Below are 24343 nucleotides of genomic sequence, written 5' to 3'. Positions count from 1 at the left end.
TGCTTAATGATGCTAACCAAAACAAATTTAAAATGCAAAATTAGTATATTTGCTTTTAAAAAAAATAGGGGGACTCAGTATCAATATGACCTATTTTTGCCTGAAAGGATAATTTGAATCCTGGAAATAAAGCAGCACAAGGCTTTTAGTCTTACTTTTTTTCTTCACTAGCATAACCATAGATAAAAACCATATTTACTTTAATATCACAGATGACATCAATCATTCAATTAAATAAAACCAAAAAGTTCAAGACATGCGAGAACAGCTTCTCCATAAGATGGCTATATCTATCTGATAATGTCTTACTGACTCCTTCTTTTTGAATCATAACTACTTTGTACATTTTTTATACTGCCTAGGTTTCTCTTCCTTATCTATCTTTACTAAATACCCCTCGCCATTTTTAAGTTTATTTGCATTTAAATGTCATAGTTATGAATAATCTAAACATATTAGTTATATTCCTTCTAAATTTAGAAGATAAATTTTATATCTAGTATATATTCAAAATAAGTAGAAAGAAAATGCTGCCTAAAGAATGTATTGCCTATTTTTACTTTCATCTTTATGGTTTATAAAGTTAATGGCTGAACTAAAAGAAGCTATTTCAATGTGTTGTAGACCAGACATGTGAGAGTCACCACAGCACAGATGTTTAAACATAGAACAGCATATGGAGACAAGGTCCAAAAATGAGGGTGTCAGAGAGGTTGAGAACAGCTCTGATTGACAATATTGTGCATTCACCAAACAGTTTCATCCCCTCTCCCCAAAATGTAGGAAGACTACATTTCTTAGCAACCTTTGCCTCTAGTTGGGAACATATGACTAGATCCCTTAAAGCAGCATACTGCAGATGTTCCCAAACCCATCTGTGACCACACTGGACTTGTGACATGTATAGTTTTTACAACTCTCAAAGAAGTGAATTAATCCTATGCCAATGGAGAAATTGTCGTACATTTTCAAATTTTGGACTATACACTATAATGTAAGGGATATACTGCCTTAATGAAGAGTTACTAACATTGTATATTTCCATGCAATTAAAAGTAGATCATTACACTTGTAGAAGAATAAAATAGCATGTCTTGGCATAAAACAAGAACACTGGAAGAATTTTGTTTCATTTATGCCCTCCATTCAATAATGTTTAAATGAATTGCAAAACAGGGTAATGTTAGAAGACAGCAGTTTTGGGAAAGAACATACCCACTAAAACCTAAATCTAACACCTATTCCTCTGTGAGCAAATTTCTTAAACTCTCTAAATTTCAGTTTCAGGATACCCCTCTCATACGACTTTGGTGAAGATTAAATGAAACCATCTGTACCATAAATCCCCAATACCTGGGTTTGAAAACTGGCTTTGGGTCCAGCCAGTATGGCTCAGTGGATTGGTCAGCCCATGCACCGAGAGGTCGTTGGTTCAATTCCCGGTTTAGGGCACATGCCCAGGTTAGGGGCTCGATCCCCAGTATGGGGCGTACAGGAGGCAGTCAATCGATGTTTCTATCTCTCTCCCCCTCTTCCTTCCTCTCTATCTAAAAAATCAATAAAAAAATATTTTTTTTAAAAAGTAAAAGAAAACTGGCTTTGAGAAAGTTGATTAAGTGCCCTAATGCTTAGGTTCCTATGACAGTGACAGAATTTTTCTCATAAGGTTGTTGTCAGGATTAAATGAAACAGTTCAACTGTCTGTGATATACAGCACTGTGTCTAGCATGTAAATGTTCAAAAAGTACTTAAAGATGAAGGAGAGATACACATGGATTATCACAATCCCCTCAACAACATTTTAAGTACCATTATGTACTATTAAGTACTGTAATGTATAAATAGATAGATGGGGTTCCTACTGCAGCCAGTAGGACAAATGTAGCATTTATATTATGTTCCTGAAAGGCTGCTGTTTACTGTGCTAATCAAACTGGGGATGTCTACATCTTAAAAGAGAAGCATCGCCCTGGCTGGTTTGGCTCAGCGGTTAGAGTGTCGGCCTGTGGTCCAGAGAGACCCAGGTTCGGTTCCCGCTAAGGGCATGTACCTTGGTTGCAGTTTGTCCCCGGCCCTGGTTGGGTTGTGCGGGTGGCAACCACTCAATGTGTTGATGTTTCTCTCTCTCTCTCCCTCCCACTCTACCTGAACAACATATGGAGAAATGTCCTCAGGTGAGGATAAAAAAAAAAAAAGAGAAGCATCTTTGCTCTAACCACAATGATGTTTATATCAGTCAAGATTATCTATTATATTTAGTCAAGTCTACAGGGGACTAAAACTCAAAGGAAGTTGAACCGAAAATGTGATAAATAAGTTTCCCCCAGTTCCTTCCATTATCAAGGAAGATGAAAGAAGTAAGAGTAACTCAAGAGACTTTAAGAGGTAACCTAATGAAATGGTGAAGATTTTCAGTTTTGATTTCTATTTCTCTCTCTCCCTCCCATCACCAGTGAACACATCTGCTTGGTCTCACAATCTTCTACAGACTCTCATTCACTAAGTGACAGGGGACTTGGCCCCAGTCTTACGCCATCCCAGGCAAACCACACATAGAAAGTACAGCTCTATGTCCACATATAAAACCCCAGAAAAGAAGTCATATAGCTGGGCTTGAGTCACACATCCATCACCTGAAATCATGGAGGTCAGACAGAATGACTGATAGCCCCTTAAAAACCACATGTAGCCCTGGCCAGTTTGGTTCAGCGGTTAGAGCGTCGGCCCATGGTCCAGAGAGACTCGGGTTCGGTTCTTGCCAAGGGTACATACCTCGGTTGCAGTTTGTCCCCCGGCCCCAGTTGGGGTTGTGCAGGAGGCAGCCACTCGGTGTGTCCCTTTCACTTCGACGTTTCTCTCTCTCCCTTTCTTCCTCTCTCTCCCTTCCATTCTATCTGAACAAATATGGAAAAATGTCCTCGGGTGAGGATTAAAAAAAAAACACACACACACATGTAGTGGGTAAGAGTAGTGGCTATAGGAAGAATATGTCCTACAAGGAAAATAAAGGACCAATAGATGCCAAAAGATCAACTAATGAGAGAGAGAGAGATGTGCACTACAACATGCTAAAGCCTTGAATAACTATAACTGAATGAATCTTGAACAAGATCTAGTGATATAAATTATATATAGATAAAAATTATACATTAGGGGGAAATTCTTTGAGTTAGCAAGTTAACTTTTATAGATGCCTCATACTTTAGCTTCTCAAGGAACTCTTTACCTAGTATCTTTTTGTTTCAGGAATTATGTATAGCACTGACTCTAGATTTGGGAAAATCACATCTTACCTCAATGACGCTGCAGGAGGGAAAAGCAGGTAAGAGTTGATGCAAAGTAATAGCTGATGAGTAATACTTGATGCTTTCCTAAAATATTTCCTACCGTATCAACTTAGTTCCGATGGAGCAGAATAGAAGGAACATGCCAGGGAATTGCTTTTCTGTCAGCAAAGTTCTATTAATGAACATTATTAGAAAATGCACTCATCCCTGTTCCTTAAATATATTTACTCATTCTTCCTCCATACTCAACATCTCTTTCATATTTTCCTTCTCTTTATTTCTCTAGGCTATATTCTGGTCATTTCTTTGGCCTGCTCTTCCAGTTTACTAATTCTCCCCTTACCTGTTTATAATTTCTAGTTAAACTATCAGAGATTTTTTTTTCCTCTCACTTATATTTTCTTTTATAGACATTTCATTCTGATCTTCAAATTTGCTTGTCTACTGCTTGAATTCTCAAGAGTCTCTTTTTAATTTTTGTTTGTTTGTTTGCATTTATCTTGAGACAGAGCAGGAGGGAGAGAGGGAAGAAGAACAAGAGAAACATCAATGTGAGAGAGTCAGGTGTCTCTTTTTAAAATATAAAACCTACTAAATTTTGTATTCTCTACCTGATAGTTCTAATATCTCAAGTCTTGATGGACTTAACACCTGCCTTTTCTTTTTCCTGTACAGAGACTACTTTTTAGACTTTTATCTGTGGGACTATTCTGAGACCTGGGTTGAAATGACTTCAGAGAGGAGGTTTTTTTTTTTTTTCCTCCTGACAGTTATTTTAGGGTGCCACCAACCCAGAAGCATTTGAAATTAAATATCTACTTAAATGTTTTCAGACCACACTACGATCCCATATTTAAATCATAATCCTGTGTAAGGGTCATTTGGTGATAAAAATTCTCAGATCACCCTGGCTGGTTTGGCTCAGCAGTTAGAGAGTCAGCCTGTGGACCAATGAGTCTCAGGTTCGATTCCAGTCAAGGGTACGTACCTTGGTTGTGATTCGTCCCCAGCTCTGGTCGGGTCGTGCAAGAGGCAACCAGTCAATGTGTCCCTCTTACGTCAATGTTTCTCTTTCTCTCCCTCCCTCCCACTCTATCTGAAGATAAACAGAAAAATATCCTCAAATGAGGATTCAAAATAAAAATTCTCAGAAGTGACCTTTCTCTCCACCAGCATAGTCAAGACAGGTAATTTTCCTTCCTGCCATCTGTGCATCTCACACTGTAAATGTGGTCCACAGAGTCCTAGCTTTAAGCAAGGGCTCCTAGTAGATTTTCTACCCAAAGTGAGCCCTGGACTTTATCTCCTGTCCCCAGTTTCCCATAATGTCATCAAAGCAGAATCTCAATGTCTTCAGGTTGTGACAAATAACTAGAGAGACTTGAAATTCACTCACCTCCCAGGGTTCTGAGCTTCACATTTCAGGACTCCAGACCCCTAATCTGCATATCAGGTCAGTATACATTTAAAATTAACACACACACACACACACCATCTATTTCAGGGCATCTAATCTATCATTCTTCCATTACTACCAGACAAGGAAATATTATTCTCTACTTAGTCTTGACACCTTCCTCTTCTTTCCCCACTTTAAACTGATTTAGACAGCAAGTATTTCCTTTAATCTAAGAAATTTCTAACCCATCCCCCTCTGCTAATTCAGGCCCTGTCTCAATGACCAATCTTTTCATCACACTAAAATTTGGAAGCAGTGAGAGAACAAGATCAACTCTGAACTGTCCTTTGGGTTCTGATCCATCCTAGCAAGTTCTAGTTTGTCCTTGTTCTCCCCTACTTCATGTCCATCTTCCCTTCCTGACAGTGTGCTTGCTCTATAGACTTCAAGACACAGCACCAAACACAGAAGCAAAAACTTTTCGTAGACTTTAGCTTCTCTAATTGAATACATTATAGGTATAATGCCTATAATACATTTCTTATTATGTTTACTAGTGGTTTGCATCTCTGATCAAACCCTGAGTGATTAAGCAGTATCTAGGGATCTGTCTCACGCCTTCGAAGAGCTGCTGTGTAATCCAGCAAATGATGTAGCTTACTTTATTCAACAACCAGCATCCCTAGTGATGGACAAAATGGTGCTGCAATGAATAGTAACATTTTTTAAGACCTCTACCAGTATGTATATCTCTGAAACTGATTCTCAGCAGTGGACTATAGGTCAAGGGTAAATAATATTTCTAAAAGGTCCATTCCCTCCTTAAAATTTATGACTTCTTTTGGAGAGCATGCCAGGAACTGTTGCAGTCAGAGATCAGCAGTTTTCAATATCCACTTACCATCATTGCATAATAAAACGTTCAGTTGGGCACTAAGCTCTCAGTGGCCCTGTGATTAAGTTCTGACCAAAAGCCCTGGCCGGTTTGGCTCAGCGGTTAGAGCATCAGCCTGCGGTCCCGAGAGACCCGGGTTTGGTTCCCGCTAAGGGCATATACCTTGGTTGCAATTTGTCTCCGGCCCTGGTCGGTCATGCGGGTGGCAGCCACTCGATGTGTCCCTTTCACATCGATGTTTCTCTCTCTCTCTCTCTCTCTCTTCCTCTCTTCCTCCCACTGTACCTGAACAAAAAATGTCCTCGGGTGAGGATTAAAAAAAAAAAAAGAAAGAAAAAAAAAGTTCTGACCAAAAGAACGTGAGTAGATTAAACAGGTATAATTTCTAAGCCATTCATTAAAGAGAAGAGTTCTTGTCTGCACCCACCCACTTCCCAGGCCTGAGATGTTTATATGGTGTTAGAAACAGAGTGGCCATCTGGGACCAGAATCTGAAAGTCACACATTAAACACAACAGAGAAACCAGACAGAAGAGCTCTGGTACTCTGACAATGAAGAAGCCGCCACACCAGCCCTGGACTGGTAAAGTAGGTATTTATGTGAGAGAAATCAACCCCCATCTTATTTACAGCCTTATGGGGTAAGCCTAACTATATAACTAACTGTTTTGGAATTGTCTAATTCATGAATACATCTATATACTTACGACATCATTCCATAAATAAAATTTAAGGGCTTAAATGCATCGATTTTATAAACATCGCCTTAGACTACTCAAAAGTTCTCTTTATTTGACTATTTTCCATTTAGCTGACATTAATGGATAATTAACCTAAATGAGCTATTACATAATGAACACCGCTCCCAATTATGTTTACAAAGAACTGTCAGCCTGGTATTTGTAAAATAATATACATCTATACTTATTACTCTATGAACCTTCACAATATGAACCCTTTTTAAAAATCTAAATGTAAAGGCCCATATCTTTAGTCCACTCTGTTTTAACTATTCCCAAATGTATGCTGGAAATTCAAGAAGAAAGAATGTTAAGGAAAAAGTCCATTAAATGATTATTTATGGATACCAAAGTCTTTCGATTGCTACTACTTAGAAATCATCAAGCTATTCTGGTCTTGGAAATTAAAGCATGTTCTTTTATTGATCCATTTGATAGTCAATACAGACATATCTTCCACAAGGCATCTCAGATAACTGAATCAAAATGCTCCGTTTCTTTCTATATCATTCCAAACTAGTGGAAGTTTGACATTTACTTCACCAGTGGGAAGCAGATCTGACAGATTAACACATAGAGCCGGAGAAGAGTGAGCTGCATGGAGGCAGCATCCAAGAATCAGTGTCAGACCATTCAGAGCTCCCCTCCACCCTTACTCCCACCCCCCAAAAAAAGCAGAAGCCAGAATATGGTTAGCTGCAAGATACTAATTTGAACCAAAGGCCAAGTCAAAGAAAACCATGGGTTAAAAGCCACCATGAATTCTATACAAGAACCAATAATAAGATAAAGTAAATGGAGATAAGCAACTTCAGTTATTACTTCAGAACTGACCTTAAGCAGTGATTCTCAAAATTGAACATGAGTCAGAATTACCAGGAGGACTAAGACAGAGCCAGCTGGGCCTTGCTCCCAGGGGTTCTAATTCAATAGGTCTTGAAGGAAGACTGACAATTTGCATTTCTAATAAGCTCTCAGGAATCTGATGCTGCTGGCCCTGGGATCAACTTTGATAACCACCTAGAGAACATTTGCATGAAGACTTTGGTGGCTAATTTTTCTTTCTTTTCTTCTGCAGAAAAGCTCTCTAGCTGTGAAAAATCTACTACCTTTGTGGTCTTTACTGAGCCACTGGGGGGTCAAGAAAACATGCAGAGTGACAGTCCTTGAAATAGCACCTAATCAACCATGGGAAACTTCTAAAAAATGCCTGAACCATGATCCTCATCAGGGACTTTCATAATCTGCCCCAGGACAAATTTCTGAAGCTTATTCGCTTAGTTGGAATCCTATAATGCTAACATTTCCTTTACTAATCCTGATTTCAAAATTTCAGCAAAGTGAATGTTACTCTTCCAAATGTTTCTTACGCAGTCTCCATTTATTAAATACTAAAAAAAAAATCTGCATTAATTGATAAGCTATTATAGCTGGTTGGCCTCACAAACATAATTCCCATAAGGGTATCCAAATTATTAGAAATCAAATAGCTACTCAGTATACACCGTCGATGCTTTCCTATTCACCTCAAGATTTTAAATTATTAGATTAATTACTTGTTATCCCATAATAGGACACAGATAATAATACAGTTCCCCAAAAATATGAGAGATAAATTTAAAATATGTTTAACTTAAGAGCAACCAGAACTCTGATAAATCTCTAATGGAAGTGTAAAATAGTGCAATTACTTTGCAAAACTCTCTTCAACGGGTTCTTTAAAGCTAAATCTATATCTAATTGTTACACACTGACTTCATTCCAGGATGTTTATTATCCAAAAGAAATAAAAACATATTCACAAAAACATACATATAAGAATGTCCCTTGCTTAACTCAAGCTCCGAGACTGAGGCACAGTACACACACACACACACACACACACACACACACACATGCATACACACACACACATGCATACACACACACACACATACACGCACACACAAATGTCCCTAGTAACTTTGTACAAAATAGGCAAAAACTGTCAAATTGTGATCTATTCATACAATGGAATGCTACTTAGCAATAAAAAAGAAATAAGCTACTGATATAAGCACCAATATGAATGAATTTCAAAAACATTAGGTTGAACAAAAATTCAAACACAAAAGAACATACACAGTACTGTGTGATTTCACTTACATGAAGCCTCAAAATAAGCAACTTATCTAGGACAATAGTAATCAGAAAGCGGCTAAGTTTGGGATAGGGAGAATGGATTGACAGGGAAGATGAATTGATTCATCATTCCTGGAGTGATGAAAATGTTCTATGTCTTGCTTTGCACATTGGTCACATGGATGTACCGGACAGCCAAAAATGTATCCAACTGAACATTTAATTCCCATGAATTTTATTATATGTAAATCACATCACAATAAAATATTTTATGCTTAACTATTCAAAGAAAAGAATGATCTGCCAAAGCAATGTTTCCTGAATTCAAAATATACTTCAGAACAAGTAATCAGATCTTAAAATTTCGATTCCAGCTGATAAGCAGTCACAGATGAGTGTTAACAGAATCATTATTTTAAGCTAAGAAGAGCATGACTCAATACCACAGCTTTCTTAAGACAGTCATCCCAATGTAGTCCTGATGTCACAGCATTAAGAGTGCCTCCTTCACTATCAAAAATGTTCTAATTCAGATTAAGTCCTATATAGATAGACACTTTAGCTACAAGGGCATTTAATATTAGTATTTAGTACAATGAGCTCATTCACTTTTTCATTCAACCCACATTTACTAAGCATCTACTATGTAGATAACCATAGTCCCTAAGTTCTCAAATAATTCATACTGCTGCTTTTTTCCACAATTAAAATATGAAATGGCTAGATAAATTTTCCTTAAATGTAACATAAAATATACAACTGAGAACAAACTAAATATGAAACAAATCAGAATTTTTTTCTACAGGTAAATATAAACCAAACTTACAAGGGAAAACATAATTTTTGAACAGTAAAAAACAAAAATATAAAGATATTCACAAATATAAAATAAAGAAAACCTTTACCTGCTGCCCTGTAAAGTATTTTAGGTTCAAAAAATATACAAGGATTTTTATCCTCTATGCATGACAAAAGAAGTCCCTTGGCCTGGAAAGGGCTTCTGGGTACAACCACCTGCAAAAACAGATTTTTTTAAGACAATTTTAGTTCAAATGTATCCCAATAAACTCATTATAAGAAGGGTTGATATTTAACTAACCAATAGTTACTAATTAAAGATAGAAATCTAGCATTTTAGCCTAATTATAATTTTTTATAAAAATTTACATACTGTCTCAAAATATTCCACTTGTTCAAGATTTATTAGATGCCTATCATATTCTGGTCACTAAAACTGCTCTTCTCTTAAAGGAGCTAAACTTGCATATATATTTAAAAAATTAAAAGATTCTACAAAAAGTATTCATCAAAACAAAACAGTAAAGCTGTTGATATCTCTCCATATTTACCTATTCACAAATAAATATTTTCTACTAATACTCTACTGCTAATTTCATAGGGTGTCTAACTCTCTTCTCCAACTTTAAATATCAAAATCTCCTCTTCCATAAAAAACATGGTCTGCATTTCCTATGTGAAATAGTAATCCAATGAACTCTACGATCCAGGCACTATAATGTCCAGTTATTGCAAAGCTAAAAGAAAAGTGGATACTACACACTTTCTTGACAGGAAAGGGCTCCAGTTCCTTCTTGATGAGGTTGATAATGAGGAAGATGATAATGACAACAGGTAGCACATGTACTAACGGGGCCAAGAACTCTATGTGGACTAATCCATCTCCTGTTCATAGCAACCCCACAAGGTAGCTATTATTATTTCCCCCAATTTAGAAATGGAGACTAAAGCTTAAAGAGAGACCAAATAGCTTCCCAAAGGTTACATCACTTGCTAGACCAGAGATTCTCGGCCAGTTCTGACTGATACACAACTCAAGTTCTTAACTTCGACACCATTTTGCCACAAATCACAAACTTGTATCTACTTTTTAATGATTGTGAAATTAACTATATAAAGACAAGAGTTACACAGAGTTACCATTAAAATAAACCTAATTTTATCACAAAGGCTTAAATAAGCGTCCTTGAAGCAAGCTATAATTTGGCTTTCAAAATTATTCTCATATCATTTTTATTAAAGGATTTTTACTTAAAAAATAAAACAGCAGTTCAATTCTCGCTATCTCTTTTTCTGTAAACAGAACTGCTGGACACATTGCTCAGCACAACCCAGTGTCTTTATCTTGTGTTCCTACTTCATTCTTTCTTAATGCTTCCTTCATGTATATATTTTCAGCATTTTGTACTGTATGTACATCTTCATTCGGGATTAAAAAAAGAGAAAAGGGAGTAGAGAAAGCAGAAGAAAGAGAGAAAAGATCTGTTCTTAAAAATACTGGGTAAATCATCAGCTCAAGCACAACAATAACTATTGCCTCAAATGTGCTTCTATCCCAACTCACCACCTCCAGCTTACATTGAAAGTTATGAAACCTGTGCTCAACTGAGAAAACTTTACGCCTTTCCTCTAGTAAAAAAAAAAAAAAAAAAAAGCAATTAAAAATAAAACATAGACACACATTCACAACCAGTTCGTGTGATCAAAAAACAGACATACAGCCCTGGTAGACATATCAATGAGTTTTTATAATGATTCCCTAGAAAGCACTTCAGTAAATTGAACTAGAAAAGAAGACAATGTAAAAAATTAATACTTAAAATATGAAAAACGTTTTTATTCAAAGACCTAAGTTGTTACAGAAGCCTAAAATTGTTGTGGAAGGATATAAAAGAAAGATGCTTCAAAACTGATTATATGAGCAAATATTACCTTACCTGGATTGAAAAGCATACCTAGGTAACAAAGGCTCCTCCTGGTCTATTTAAAAGAAATAGACTAAAAGCAAAAGCCTTATCCCTCTATGAATTAAACAGTAGACTAATTAAATTATCCCCAAATCCATTAAATGAAAAAGACCTATTAGAAAGAAACATAGAGCTTTGAAAGAGAGGAATGATAAACTATGTTCTCAGTCTTATTCTTTGAAGCCTAAAATTACTATCAGGGTCAAACCAGGTGCTGCTTCAAAAGAATATTCTATAAACCTGAGCAATGGATTAGTGGATCTAAAAGAAAAAAAACAACAATAACTAAACTCTCCTTTAAAAAGGTTTACGTAAATTCCAAAAATTCTGTTTGCTTTCCTCTAGATAAGCATATTAGTTAATATTAATAGAATGAACCAAAATGGAAACATCAAATGGAAATCAAATAAAGTACATAAATGAGGATACCTTGATTCCTGGGCAGTGGGCAAAAAAAGCTTCAGGACTCTGAGAATGATAGAGAGCCCCGTGGCCAACACAGCCCCAAGGGGAACGGATGGTGAGGCTTCCACAATTAAAAAGATCCCCAGAGCGATATCGATACTTGGCGGCTTCATTAACAATCTGAGGAGGAAAAAGAGAAGGGACGTGTCACAGCAAGTTCTTTATGCCCATCCATTTTCTTCAACCTTCTTATTAGATCTTTAAATATATGCCTATAACAACGTAACTTGTAATGTGCTAGCTCAAAGGTAACAAAAATTCCCTAAAGTAGGAGAGTAGAGGCGAAACTTCAATACTTCATGAACTTAACCTTAGAGGTGATTGATTACAGTAAAATGCAATCTTCCTACCTGATCAAAAGCAGGGTATATATAATCTGCAAACTGAATTTCTGCAATGGCAGTAGCACCAGTGACTGCAATTCCAATCCCAAATCCAACAATTCCTTGTTCACACAATGGGGTATTAAAAACTCTATCTTTTCCTAAAAAAAAAAAAAAAAGTCATCGTACTATGACAAATGAGAGTAAATCAATGAGTTGTTAACAGTGAGATGGAGAAAAAAAAGCAAACGACAGGTGAAGGAAATAGAAAATAACTAGTATGGTGGCTGGTTTAAATGCAAACATAGTAATTATATTAACTGTAAGTAATCTAAATGTTACAATTAAAAGACAGATTGTCATACTGGGATTTTTTTAAAAATCAAAACCCAACTACTTAAAAGAAAATAAATAACAGAGATATCAGAAAGTTGTAAAGAAAAAGAAAAAAATATATACAATGAAAAAAACCAACCCAAAGAAAGTTATCAACTACATTAACAGCAGACAAAGGAGACTTTCAAGGAAAAGGCATTCCCAGAAATAAAGAGGGGAAATTCATTCTTTAAAAGGTTCAATTCACAAGGAGGATATAATTCTAACTTTAAATTCTTGTAACAATATGGACTTAAAATAAATAGAAAAAGAACAGAATTAAAAGAAGAAATGTATGAATTCTCAAATAGTGGGAAATTTTAACATACCAATCTCAGTAACTGATAGATAAAAACATCAAAATAAAAAAGCAAAAACTAAGTAAGATTTGATCACCATCAAAAAACATGACTTAACTGATAGATACTACACCTAACAGGTAGGAGCACAAATCCTTTACAGGTGAATAGAGAACACTGGTATTAATTGACCATAGATCTAATCTCAACAAATTTCAAAGAATTAAAATCATATAGAGTATATCTCTGTCCATGGTGGAAATATTATTAATAGATTTCAGGTCTGCCCTCTAAAAAGGAGACAGAGTTTGGAGTTTGAGGTTAATCAAATTAAAGGAGCTTGATAAACAAACACGTTAGGCTTTTCATTGAAATCACGAGGTACAATTTTATTCGCATACAACTCAATTCTCATCTGAAATTTTACCACCTCCCAACCAATATCAACATTTCACAAAAAATTCTAATTTCAGACACCTGGATGGATGGACACAAGCAACAGCCATGGTCTGGCCAACTGACCAAATTTTGAGGACAGATCCAGAGATACCAGTTCTTCTTGGCATGTAGAATTTACTGTCAGCTCAATCAGTCCTTTTGAATATGAACCACAAATAGGGCAGATACTAGGAAATGCCAACTAGACATATCCTATAGTTTGCACTCTAAAAGCAGCTGCCAAAACTTAAAAGCATGATTCATACTCATGACGATTTATGACTACCTTCTGATTGTGACCTCTATTCCTCATCAGTTCCCTATTTGACTGTGAGCTGCTTGATCATATCTGAACATTTATGATTCCATTGAATTAAGAACAATTCACTGGTAACAAATGAACACAGACCCCAGCTGCCACCTGTAGAATCCACATCCGTGGAATACCTGAACCAGAGAAACAGTTTTCTTATTTATTCCTTGCTGTTTCTAATTCCCTGGATTCAGATCTTTTTCATCTTAGTGAATATAACTTTTTTGGCTGCTAGAAGGCAGAAAAGTTGATTTTCTCAAAATTCTTACTCCAAAAGATGCTTAGTTTGAGGAAATAACTCTCTTCATGTTTCTATGATCTAGCAAAAAAATGCTTCAACATGAATGAAATGTTGAAAATCCATTTCTATTTCCTCCCAAACAGTAATGATTGAGGGTAAGAGCACACATAAAATGAACAACACTGATTACTTTTTCTGTTACAATACAATTAACCTGATATAAAGTTCACACACAGTACCCAATGAGTGAATTAATAATATGTACAGTAATTGCACTATTAGCCAAGACAGATGAGGGTTTAAGTGTCATCTCCACAAATTACTAAGCTCCTAAGGCTCACTTTCTATGTGTAACAAAAAATCATAATACCGAAAAGATGAAAAATTCATACTTATTCAAACACATACAAAGTACCTAATATTGTATGGATGTTATTCTAGATGTAGAGAATACAACAACAGCAACAAAAATCCTATCTTATTGGGAGTTACATTCCAGTCAGGAAAAAGCCAATACAAAATAAACGAGTAAAATATACAGCGTGTTAAACGATGACAAATACTATGGAGAACAGTAAAGCGAGCAGTGGGTGATTGGGGGAGCAGGTGGGACTAGTGCGATTTTAAATAGGAAGATGGGGAAAGACCCATTGAGAGATCACATTTGAAGAAAGAGTGGAAGGGAGTGAGGAAGTGTACCATGCAAACATCCAAGGGAATATATGTTCCAGGCAGAGAGACCACCTAGTGCAAAGGTCCAGGGTAAAGCATGTTTAGCACATCAGGGGAAAGGTAAAAAGTTCAGAATGTCTGGTCAAGAGTAAGAGAAATAGTGATAGGAGACAAAGTAGAAGAGTTAAAAGGATGGGATGGGAAGATGGCACCGAGCAGACAGGGTCTGTTGTAAGCACTCCAACTTTTACTGTGAGAATGAGTCAAGTAGAGGAGTTGACAGGAAGTCAATGAACATTCTCTGAAATTGCATTTCAACAGGATCCCTCTGGCTGGTATTTGGTGAATAGCCTATAAATAGGCAATGTGGACACAGCAAGATTGATTACAGGATACCGAAATAATCCCAGTAAGAAATGATGAATCATAATAGCAGAAAAGGTATGAGGCTTTGGATATAGTCTAAAGATAGAGTCAAAAGAATTTGCTGATTAAATGGATGTGAAGTATAAATTAGAGAAATGTTAAAGATGATTCAAAGGCTTTTGCCCTTAGCAACTTGAAGGAGAGACTTGCCATTAACTAAAAAAGGGAAAACCATAAAGAAGTATGTTGAGATATCAGGAGTTCAGTTTAGAGGTATTAAGTTTAAGACGCCTTCAGACATTAAGATAAAGCTATTACTTTGACTGTTGGACATATAAAAGTCTTAAGCATATAGATGACATTAAAAAATATGGGACTAGCCCAGCCGGTGTGGCTCAGTGGTTGAGCGTCAAACCATGCACCAAGAGGTTGCCTGTTTGATTCCCGGTCAGGGCACATGCCCAGGTTGTGGGCCCAATCTCCAGTGGGAAACATGCAGGAGGCAGCCAGTCGATGTTCTCTCTCATTGATGTTTCTCTCTCTCTCCCCCTCTCCCTTCCTCTCTCTCTAAAATCAATAAAGAAAAAAAAAATTCTTTTAATATATATATGGGACTAGATGAGGTTACCAAGTAAATTTAAATTAAGTACATAGAATAAAAAAATCCAATGTTACAAAGACAAGAGAAAAAAAGAGAGAGGAGCAACAACTAGCTGATGAAGAATTATGTGACCAATAGCGGGACTTTATTTTTAACGATGAAAGGAACAACAGTTTATATGCAGGCTGACAGGAATGAACAGTAGAGAAGGAAAAATGGATGGTTTCAAGAAGAAGAAATAGAGAGAGAAGGAAAAATGACTTGAACATGTCTTTAAAAAGATCAGAGGATGACAGGAACCCTAACATTCATTCAAAACAGGAGGAAAGAGTATACACACTGATAAAAAAAACATGGGTATATGCAGTGGTGAGATCTGGTAAAAGTTCTGTTAGTTACATCTGTATTATTAATAAAATATGAAACTAGATTATTAGCAAGAGTAAGAATAGAGAAGGCAGTGTGATAAAGTCCCAGGAACATGCAGCATGATGGTAGGCAGCATGAGCTGGCCCTGGAGAGCACTAGTCTTGAAATTAAAGTGAGATCATTTGGCAAGGTGATATGTGTTGTTCAAACAATGTTTGGCTCAGGAATTTACAATTCAGACAGAGAAATAGATAAAGAACTGGATTTTGCTAAGCAAATAATAACACGAAATATAAACTAGGTATAAAGGGAAGAAAGGTCATCAGGGGGACAATGACAGGTCAATGGAATTCATGAATTTTAAGAATCAATAAGGTCAAAAGATTGTTGGGATAGAAGTACTGGAAACAGTGAACTAGAGAGGTTCAAGATGGAGGTCAGAGTTGGGATGCTTAAAGTTGAGATTATGAAGAAAACCGCAGTCACTGACAATGACAAAGTCAGAGATATGACTAAAAGTGAGAAGATGGCCCAGCCAATGTGGCTCAGTGGATTGAGCACTGTCCCATATGGACTGAGAGGTCCCAGTTTGATTCCCAGTTAGGGCACAAGCCCAGGTTGTGGGCTCGATCCCCAGTGTGGGGCATGCAAGAGGCAGCTGACAGACATTTCTCTCTCACATGGATGTTTCTATCTCTCTCTCCCTTCCTCTCTAAAAAAAATAGAGAGAGAGAGAGATAGTGAGAAGAAGAGGTAGGATGGAAAATAAGACCACTAGAGGAGAGACGAGTAAAAAACTGAGAAGCCAGAATATTGAGAAGTCTGTCCACATGGGTAGTGACAGGAGTAATAAATAGAGAGGTTGATAGTGAGCCAGCCTAGGAACAGAGATTGGCCTGGAGTCAACAGATGCCAAAGAAGTGTAGTGTGGCAATTGTTTAAAAGCTCTACCATTAGTAACCAAAAGTTAAAAAAAAAAAAAAAAAACAACCTTTACGTGATTAATTAGAAAAAAATATCATAGGGTAAATTAATCTTTCATTTAAATAAATATTTTTAAATTAAAGAGACTACAGGGGCACTCCAGGTTGTAAACTGGGGGATAAAAGAAATTCAAAGTTATACCTACAAGAAATTCACAAGGGGCAAAAAAATATTCTTTATATAAATCAAAAAGAAAAATTAAGTAGAGAATCCATAAGATAACTTAATGATCATGTAAATCTTATGAATGGGTATGAAAGGACAGCAAGCAGAAAAACGAATTACTGAATTACAAAACCCTAGCACTACTGAAGAGCCGATCATCAGACTTACATTCTTCAAATAGGGAAACTGAGTCTTGATTTAATTGACTTACCCAAAGTCAACAGCCAGTATCTGACAGCCCTACTACTCTAATCAAGGCTTGTTCCATTGTACTAGAGGAATTTCTTTCCTAAATTGGCTGTTGCAAGCTACTCAACTCATAAATGCTCAAATATATCAAATTAGACCTTAATTATCTGGCACCACAGCTAAAGATGCAAAAACTGGTTCTGAGCCCTGGCCGGTTTGGCTCAGCGGTTAGAGCGTCCGCCTGCGGTCTGGAGAGACCCGGGTTCGGTTCCCGCTAAGGGCATGTACCTCGGTTGCAGTTTGTCCCCGGCCCTGGTTGGTCGTGTGGGTGGCAGCCACTCGATGTGTCCCTTTCACATTGAAGTTTCTCTCTCTCTCTCTCTTCCTCTCTCTCCCGCTCTATCTGTACAAAAAATGGAGGAATATCCTTGGGTGAGGATAAAAAAAAAAAAAAAATGGTTCTGAGCATTTAATCTCAATGTAGTAAGTCTTTATGGACAATTCCTAAAATTCCCTCAAATGTTTCCCAAAAAAGCTAAATCAAATAAGAAAGTTGGGTTAAATCTTCACAGAACATGGCCTAGTTACCAACAATGAAGTAAAATTAAAAGCATCTTTAAAATACTATTTTACAAATTGGTCAAGTAAATACTTGAGAATTTTTTTAAAGAACTTTTAAAAGGGCTGCTCCAAAGTTGGATTAAATAATTAACTACACTATTACTCTGTATAAGTGTATGTGTGTTTCTATCTTGAAAAAGGAGTATAAAATTGCCAAACTTGTACATAAGAGTAATTAAGATGTCACATTGTGCACTCTAATGGAAAAAGGGGTGGAAGAAAAGAGAAGCAAATAAATAGATATAAGGGAAATATCAGGGAAAGTCCTCATATCAATTCAAATTCAACTGACGATCTCCAACTGACTATATCAATTTCACAGTTCAAATGATCTTAATTATTATCAAATTATTCAAAAAATTTTTTAATTACATTCAACAATCCTTGATTGTTATGCTCTTGAAGTTGGGCATGAACTTTAAATAGATTTTTACGTTTTAATGAATTACAAAGAGATCTTGAAGGGTAAAATAAAAATGATTTTGGTACTAAAAGTAGGATATTCTTTTGTTTGCCAAGAAATTCAATTACTACTAGCTATTACCATATAAGACACCAATAAAAGTATGAAACACTGAAATAAAATTATTTTATTTTATTTTTTTCTTTATTTATTTTAGAGAGAGAGGAAGGGAGAGGGAGAGAGAGAGAAATATCAATGAGAGAGAACATTGATTGGCCGCCTCCTGCATGCCCCCCACTGGGAATCAGGTCCACAACCTGGGCACGTGCCCTGACAGGGAATCAAACTGGCGACCTCTTGGTGCATGGGTTGATGCTAAACCACTGAGCAACCCCGGCCAGGATGGAGTAAAATTATTTTAATATGAACAAAGTACTCCATATGTCAAAACTTAGATCTTTAATGAGTACATTGTATCCTAAGAGGTGGAGCAAACTAAGGATATAATAAGAAAGATATCTCAAGAATACCTTCCTAATAATATTGAACCGTTTCATACCCTTTTGATACCATCAGAGGCTTTAATTCTGACCTGGCAAAAATATAACTTACTACAATCTTTATCACTCAGTGGAATAACAGTTACACAACATGTACTTGACCATGTACAAGGCACTGTAGTTAGATGCTGCAAATGACATATAGGTAAGATACCACTTAAACAACTTTTAGCATTCAAACAACTTATGTAATAGATAAGTCAAATATAAATACTATAATACAAGAAAGTGATGTAAAAATAAAAGGCTATGGGCGGCAGGCAGGACTGGAGTGAGGGTGAGTGTGTGAGAGAGTGTGAGTGGACCTGAAGGTAGAAAACCAAACCCGACCAGTGCAGAGCCACGGAGCAGAAGGTCCCTGTGCTGTGGACAGGAACAGCCAGCTACCACGGTAAGCGGCCCTTCAGAGTGCTTCTCCCTGCACCGAGGGAGGGGGTGGGGGAGGTCCCACCATTTTGGAAGATCCAAGATCTTCCCTGGGAGGAGGCAGTGGGAGCAGCTAGGGCCCAGCAACCTGAGCCCACAAGCATATCTGACTCCATCGGATCAGTGGACACTCTGTGTCAACACAGACTTGTGCACAATAGTGGAGCTCCCAAGGTGCTGGTCACAGAAGCCTCAGAGAGCCCAGAGCCCAGGATCATCCCCCATAGTAGCAGCCCGATTAGAGTTGAGATATACCCCCAGCAACAGAGGCTGGGGAGCAGACATCCATCCCCAGGCAACAGAAGCACAGACCAGCAGCTGAGACCCATTCCCAAAAACTACACCAAAAACTGAGCAGTTGAGCCCCACGGGGCAGCAGCACTCCACAGCCACCAGCTGCGGGACCTGCGGCTTCACAGAGGCCTGTGCTGTTCAGCATCTCACAAGAGTACTGAGAAGCCAGAGCCCAAGAGAGACTGGTGCAATCCAGCTGCCCACCCACAGGAACTGCAGGGTGCGTGTGCACCAGAGAGGCCTGCGTGACCCAACAGGGACTGTGCAATCCAGTTACCTGCAGGACCTGAGGGGTGCTGAAGCATCAGAGAGGCTTGTACAACCCAGCAACACATAACATAGGCATAGAGTCGGGTACCCAAAGGGACTGTGCGATCCAGTTACCCGGGGGACCAGCACGGTGCAGGGGCACCAGAGAGGCCTGTGGGACCCAGCTGCACACAAGATAGGCATAGAGGATGTGAAAATGGAGGCAGAGTAAATAGAAGCTACACAGATGATCTCCCAGGACCAAACGGGAATTACAACTAAAATAAAGACAAATCCTTGAGAAAAAGAGCAACAGAAAGGCAGCAGGACAGGACCATATAACCAGGGACAAAGGTAGGATCTGCGGAGGTGCAACAGGGTGCCGGGCTGGGAGTCCAGGGACAGCAGCAGTCGTAGCTGTGGGTAGCGCCCATGGGGAATAAAAACCAAGCCTGTACCACAGCACACAGCCAGGACAGCGTGCTAAAATAGCCACAGCCACTCACCTGGGGGCTACCGCAGAGGAAAGGCAGACTGGGCTGGAACTCCGTGTGGACAACTGAGATTTGAAGGGCACTCAGAGTTTTTGCTGAGTTGCTGTCACAAAGGACAGTGGCCAGTGACCTCTTTCCCAGAGCTGTGGGGATAAGCAGCAGCCCCACCCCCCATGGCAACCCCCCCCCCCCTCCTCCCCGAGAGTCAGCATTTCCCAGGTGAGGCAAAGAAATGCAAATTTAGGCTCATTAACAACCAACAGCTATTCCACCCTCTGGAAATCCTCTTATACAGAACACCAGGGCTACAATCCAAGGTACTGAGTAACTGAGACTACTAGCCACCAGGAAAAAGCTAGAGGAAAACTGAACCTTTCCTGGGCTTGCAAATCTACCCAGAAAAGTAAGACTTGACAGTGGTGATTAACGTGGGCCCACTCAGGCTCATCCAAACCCAGTAGAGGGAGCCACAAACAGCAGAACACCAACACTCACAGGGAAAATTTGGCAGGCTCCAAAACCCACTAGATGGCCAAAATGGCGAAACAAAGAAACAAATCCCAAATAAAAGAAAAAGAGAACTCTATCGAAGATGAGATCAGTGAAATGCAGTTAAGCAAATTATCAGGAGTAGAGTTCAGAGCCATGATCTTGAGAAAGCTCAACAGCATAAGGACATTAGCACCATGAGTCAAGATATAGAAACACCAAAAACCAACTAAAACCAACCAAGTGAAAATGAAGAATGACAGAGCTGAAATTAAGAACACATTGGAAGAACAAACCAGCAGAGCAGAGGAAGCTGAGAACAAGATCAGTGAATTAGAATACAGGGTAGAAAAAAATCAACCAATCAGAAAACCAAAAGGAAAAAACAATTAGAAAACAGGAAGACAGCTTAAGAGAACTGTGGGACAACTGGAAACATAGTAACATTCATAGGCGTCCCCGAAGAAGAAGAATATGGGCAAGGGTTAGAGAATATATTTTAAAAAATAGTGACAGAAAACTTTCCTAACTTGGTGAAGGAAGAAGGCATTCAGGTTCAAGAATCACGGAGAGCCCCAAGTAAGAAGAACCCAAACAGGCCCAAACCAAAACAAATAATAATTAAAATGAGAAAAATTAAAGATACAGAGAATCCTAAAGGCAGCAACAGATAAGCAACAGGTTACCTACAAAGGAAACCCCATAAGGCTCTCAGCTGACTTCTCAACAGAAACACTATAGGCCAGAAGGGAATGGCATGAAGTAATCAAGGTCATGAAAAACAAGGATCTGAATCCAAGACTACTCTATCCAGTAAAGCTATAATTTAAAATAGAAGGTCAAATAAAGAGCTTCCCAGACAAAAAAAAAAAAAGAAAGGCTAAAGGAATATATTAACACCAAACCAGCACTGCAAGATATGCTACAAGAACTGCGGTAATTAGTAGAAGAAATAGGAAGAAAAATATATAACCACACTAAACAAAAATGGCAATAAAGAAGTACATATCAGCCCTGGCCGGTTTGGCTCAGCGGTTGGAGCATTGGCCTGCGGTACAGAGAGTCCCGGGTTCAGTTCCCGCTAAGGGCACGTACCTCGGTTGCAGTTTGTCCCCGGCCCTGGTTGGTCGTGCGGGTGGCAGCCACTAGATGTGTCCTTTCACATCGATGTTTCTCTCTCTCTCTCTTCCTCTCTCTCCCTCCCGCTCTATCTGAACAAAAAATGGAAAAATGTCCTCGGGTGAGGATTAAAAAAAAAAAAAAAGTACATATCAATTATCACCTTAAATGTAAATGGTTTGAACGCTCCGATAAAAAGACACAGAGTAGCTGACTGGATAAGAAAGCATGACTCACATATATGTTGTTTATAAGAGACTCATCTCACAACAATAGACTCACATAGGTTGAAAGTAAAGGGATGGAAGAAAATCTATCAAGCAAACAGAAAGCAAAAAAAAAAGCTGGTGTAGCAATACTCATATCTGATGAAGTAGATGTCAAAATGCAGGCCATAACTAGGGACAAAAAAGGCCACTACATAATATTGAAAGGACCTATCCAACAGGAAGATATAACCTTGGTAAAAATATATGCATCTAATATAGGAGCACCAACACATATTACAAATCTTTTGGAGGACTTCAAAGAAGAAATCAACAGCAATACAATCATAGTAGGGGACTTCAACACCCCACTGACATCACTGGACAGATCTTCTAGACAAAAAATTAACAAGGAAACACAGACTCTAAGTGAAGTGCTAGATCAAATGCATTTCATTGATATCTACAGAGAATTACACCCCAAAACTGCAGAATTCACATTCTTCAAGTGCACATGGGACATTCTCAAAGATAGACCACATGTTAGGGCACAAACTAAGTCTCTACAAGTTCAAGAAGACTGAAATCATATCAAGCATCTTCTCAGATCACAATGACATGAAACTAGAAATCAATTGCAACAAGAACATGCAACGACATTTGAAAACATGGAGGCTAAATAGCATGTTATTGAACAATGAATCGGTTACCATGGAGATCAAAGAAGAAATTAAAAACTTCCTGGAAACCAATGAAATGAACACACAACAACACAAAATCTATGGGATGCAGCAAAAGCAGTTCTGAGAGGGAAATTCATAGCACTACAGGCCTACCTCAGAAAGCAAGAAAAATTTCTAATAGATTATCTTACCTCACAATTTAAAGAGCTAGAAAGCAAACAAAAAGAAAACACTAGAGCAAGTAGAAGAAAGGAAATAGTAAAGATCAGAGCAGAAATAAATGACATGGAGACCAAAAAAACAATTCAAAAGATCAATGAAACAAAGAGCCGGTTCTTTTAAAAGATGAACAAGATTGATGAACCCTTAGCTAGACTCACCAAGAAACAAAGAGAGAGAACCCAAATACACAAAATTAGAAATGAAAGAGGAGAAATAATAACTGACACCACAGAAATACAAAGGATTGTGAACAAATATTATGAACAATTATATGGCAACAAATTCAACAATCTAAATGAAATGGACAAATTTCTAGAAACACATAGTCTCCCAAAACTGGACCGGGAAGAGATAGAAAACTTGAACAGACTAATAACAACAGAAGAAATTGAAGATGTAATCAAGACTCTCCCAGCAAACAAAAGCCCAAGCCCAGACGGCTTCACAGGGGAATTTTACTGAACATTCAAAGAACTAATACCCATTCTCCTCAAACTATTTCACTAAATTCAAGAAGAAGGAAGACTTCCAAACTCGTTTTATGAGGCCAGCATAATTACAATTACAAAACCAGAACAAGACACTACAAAGAAAGAAAACTATAGACCAATATCCCTGATGAACATAGATGCCAAAATCCTGAACAAAATACTAGCAAATCGAATCCAGCAATACATCAAAAAAATTATTCACCATGACCAAGTGGGATTCATCCCAGGGATGCAAGGCTGGTACAATATTCACAAATCAATAAATGTGATACACCACATAAACAAAATGAAAGATAAAAATCATATGATCATATCAATTAATGCTGAAAAAGCATTTGATAAAATCCAGCACCCATTTCTGATAAAAATGCTCAGCAATCTGGGAATAGAGGAAGCATATTTCAACATAATAAAGGCCATATATGAAAGACCTATGCAATGGGCAGAAACTAGAAGCATTTCCCTTAAGAACAGGAACATGACAAGGATGCCCACTTTTGCCACTCTTATTTAACATAGTGCTGGAAGTCTTAACCACAGCAATCAGACAGAAAAATAATAATAAAAGAGATCCAAATTGGAAAGGAGGAAGTGAAACTGTCATTATTTGCAGATGACATGATACTATATGTAGAAAACCCCAAAGACTCCATCAAAAATTTACTAGACTTAATAAATGAATTTGCCAAAGTAGTGGATACAAAATTAAGGTCAAGAAATCTATGGCATTCTTATACACAAATGATGAACTCACAGAAAGAGAAACTAAAAAAACAATCCCATTTACCATTGCAGCAAGAAAATTAAGATACCTAGGAATAAAATTAACCAAATAAAGGACCTATTTGCAGAAAACTACAGGTCACTGAGAAAAGAAATCGAGGAAAATGTATAAAAAAGTGGAAGCCCATACCTTGTTCATGGATTGGAAGAACTAACATCATTAAAATGTCCATACTACCCAAAGCAATCTATAGATTCAATGCAATCCCCATCAAAATACCAACGACATACTTCACAGAACTAGAACAAATACTTAAAAAGTTCATATGGAACCAAAAAAGACCTCTAATAATCAA

The 24343-nt window shown here is 37.7% G+C and overlaps 1 protein-coding gene across 4 annotated transcripts in view; it reads right to left on the bottom strand.

Moving 5' to 3' along the window:
- BCKDHB (branched chain keto acid dehydrogenase E1 subunit beta) overlaps window positions 1–24343 on the bottom strand; it is a 263784-nt gene that overhangs the window by 175253 nt on the left and 64188 nt on the right. For all 4 annotated transcript variants that reach the window (XM_036249160.1, XM_036249158.1, XM_036249161.1 and 1 more), the window contains exons 4-6: window positions 12023–12156; window positions 11637–11792; window positions 9348–9456 (exon numbers count right to left, since the gene is read on the bottom strand). In XM_036249160.1, coding sequence (XP_036105053.1) covers window positions 9348–9456; window positions 11637–11792; window positions 12023–12156 — 399 coding nt within the window. The remainder of the gene's footprint in view (window positions 1–9347; window positions 9457–11636; window positions 11793–12022; window positions 12157–24343) is intronic.

Source organism: Molossus molossus, unplaced genomic scaffold, assembly GCF_014108415.1.
Source record: "Molossus molossus isolate mMolMol1 unplaced genomic scaffold, mMolMol1.p scaffold_m16_p_8, whole genome shotgun sequence".
Lineage (NCBI taxonomy): Eukaryota > Metazoa > Chordata > Mammalia > Chiroptera > Molossidae > Molossus > Molossus molossus.
Note: the sequence above shows the minus strand (reverse complement) of the source record. Positions and strands in the feature narration are given on the sequence as shown.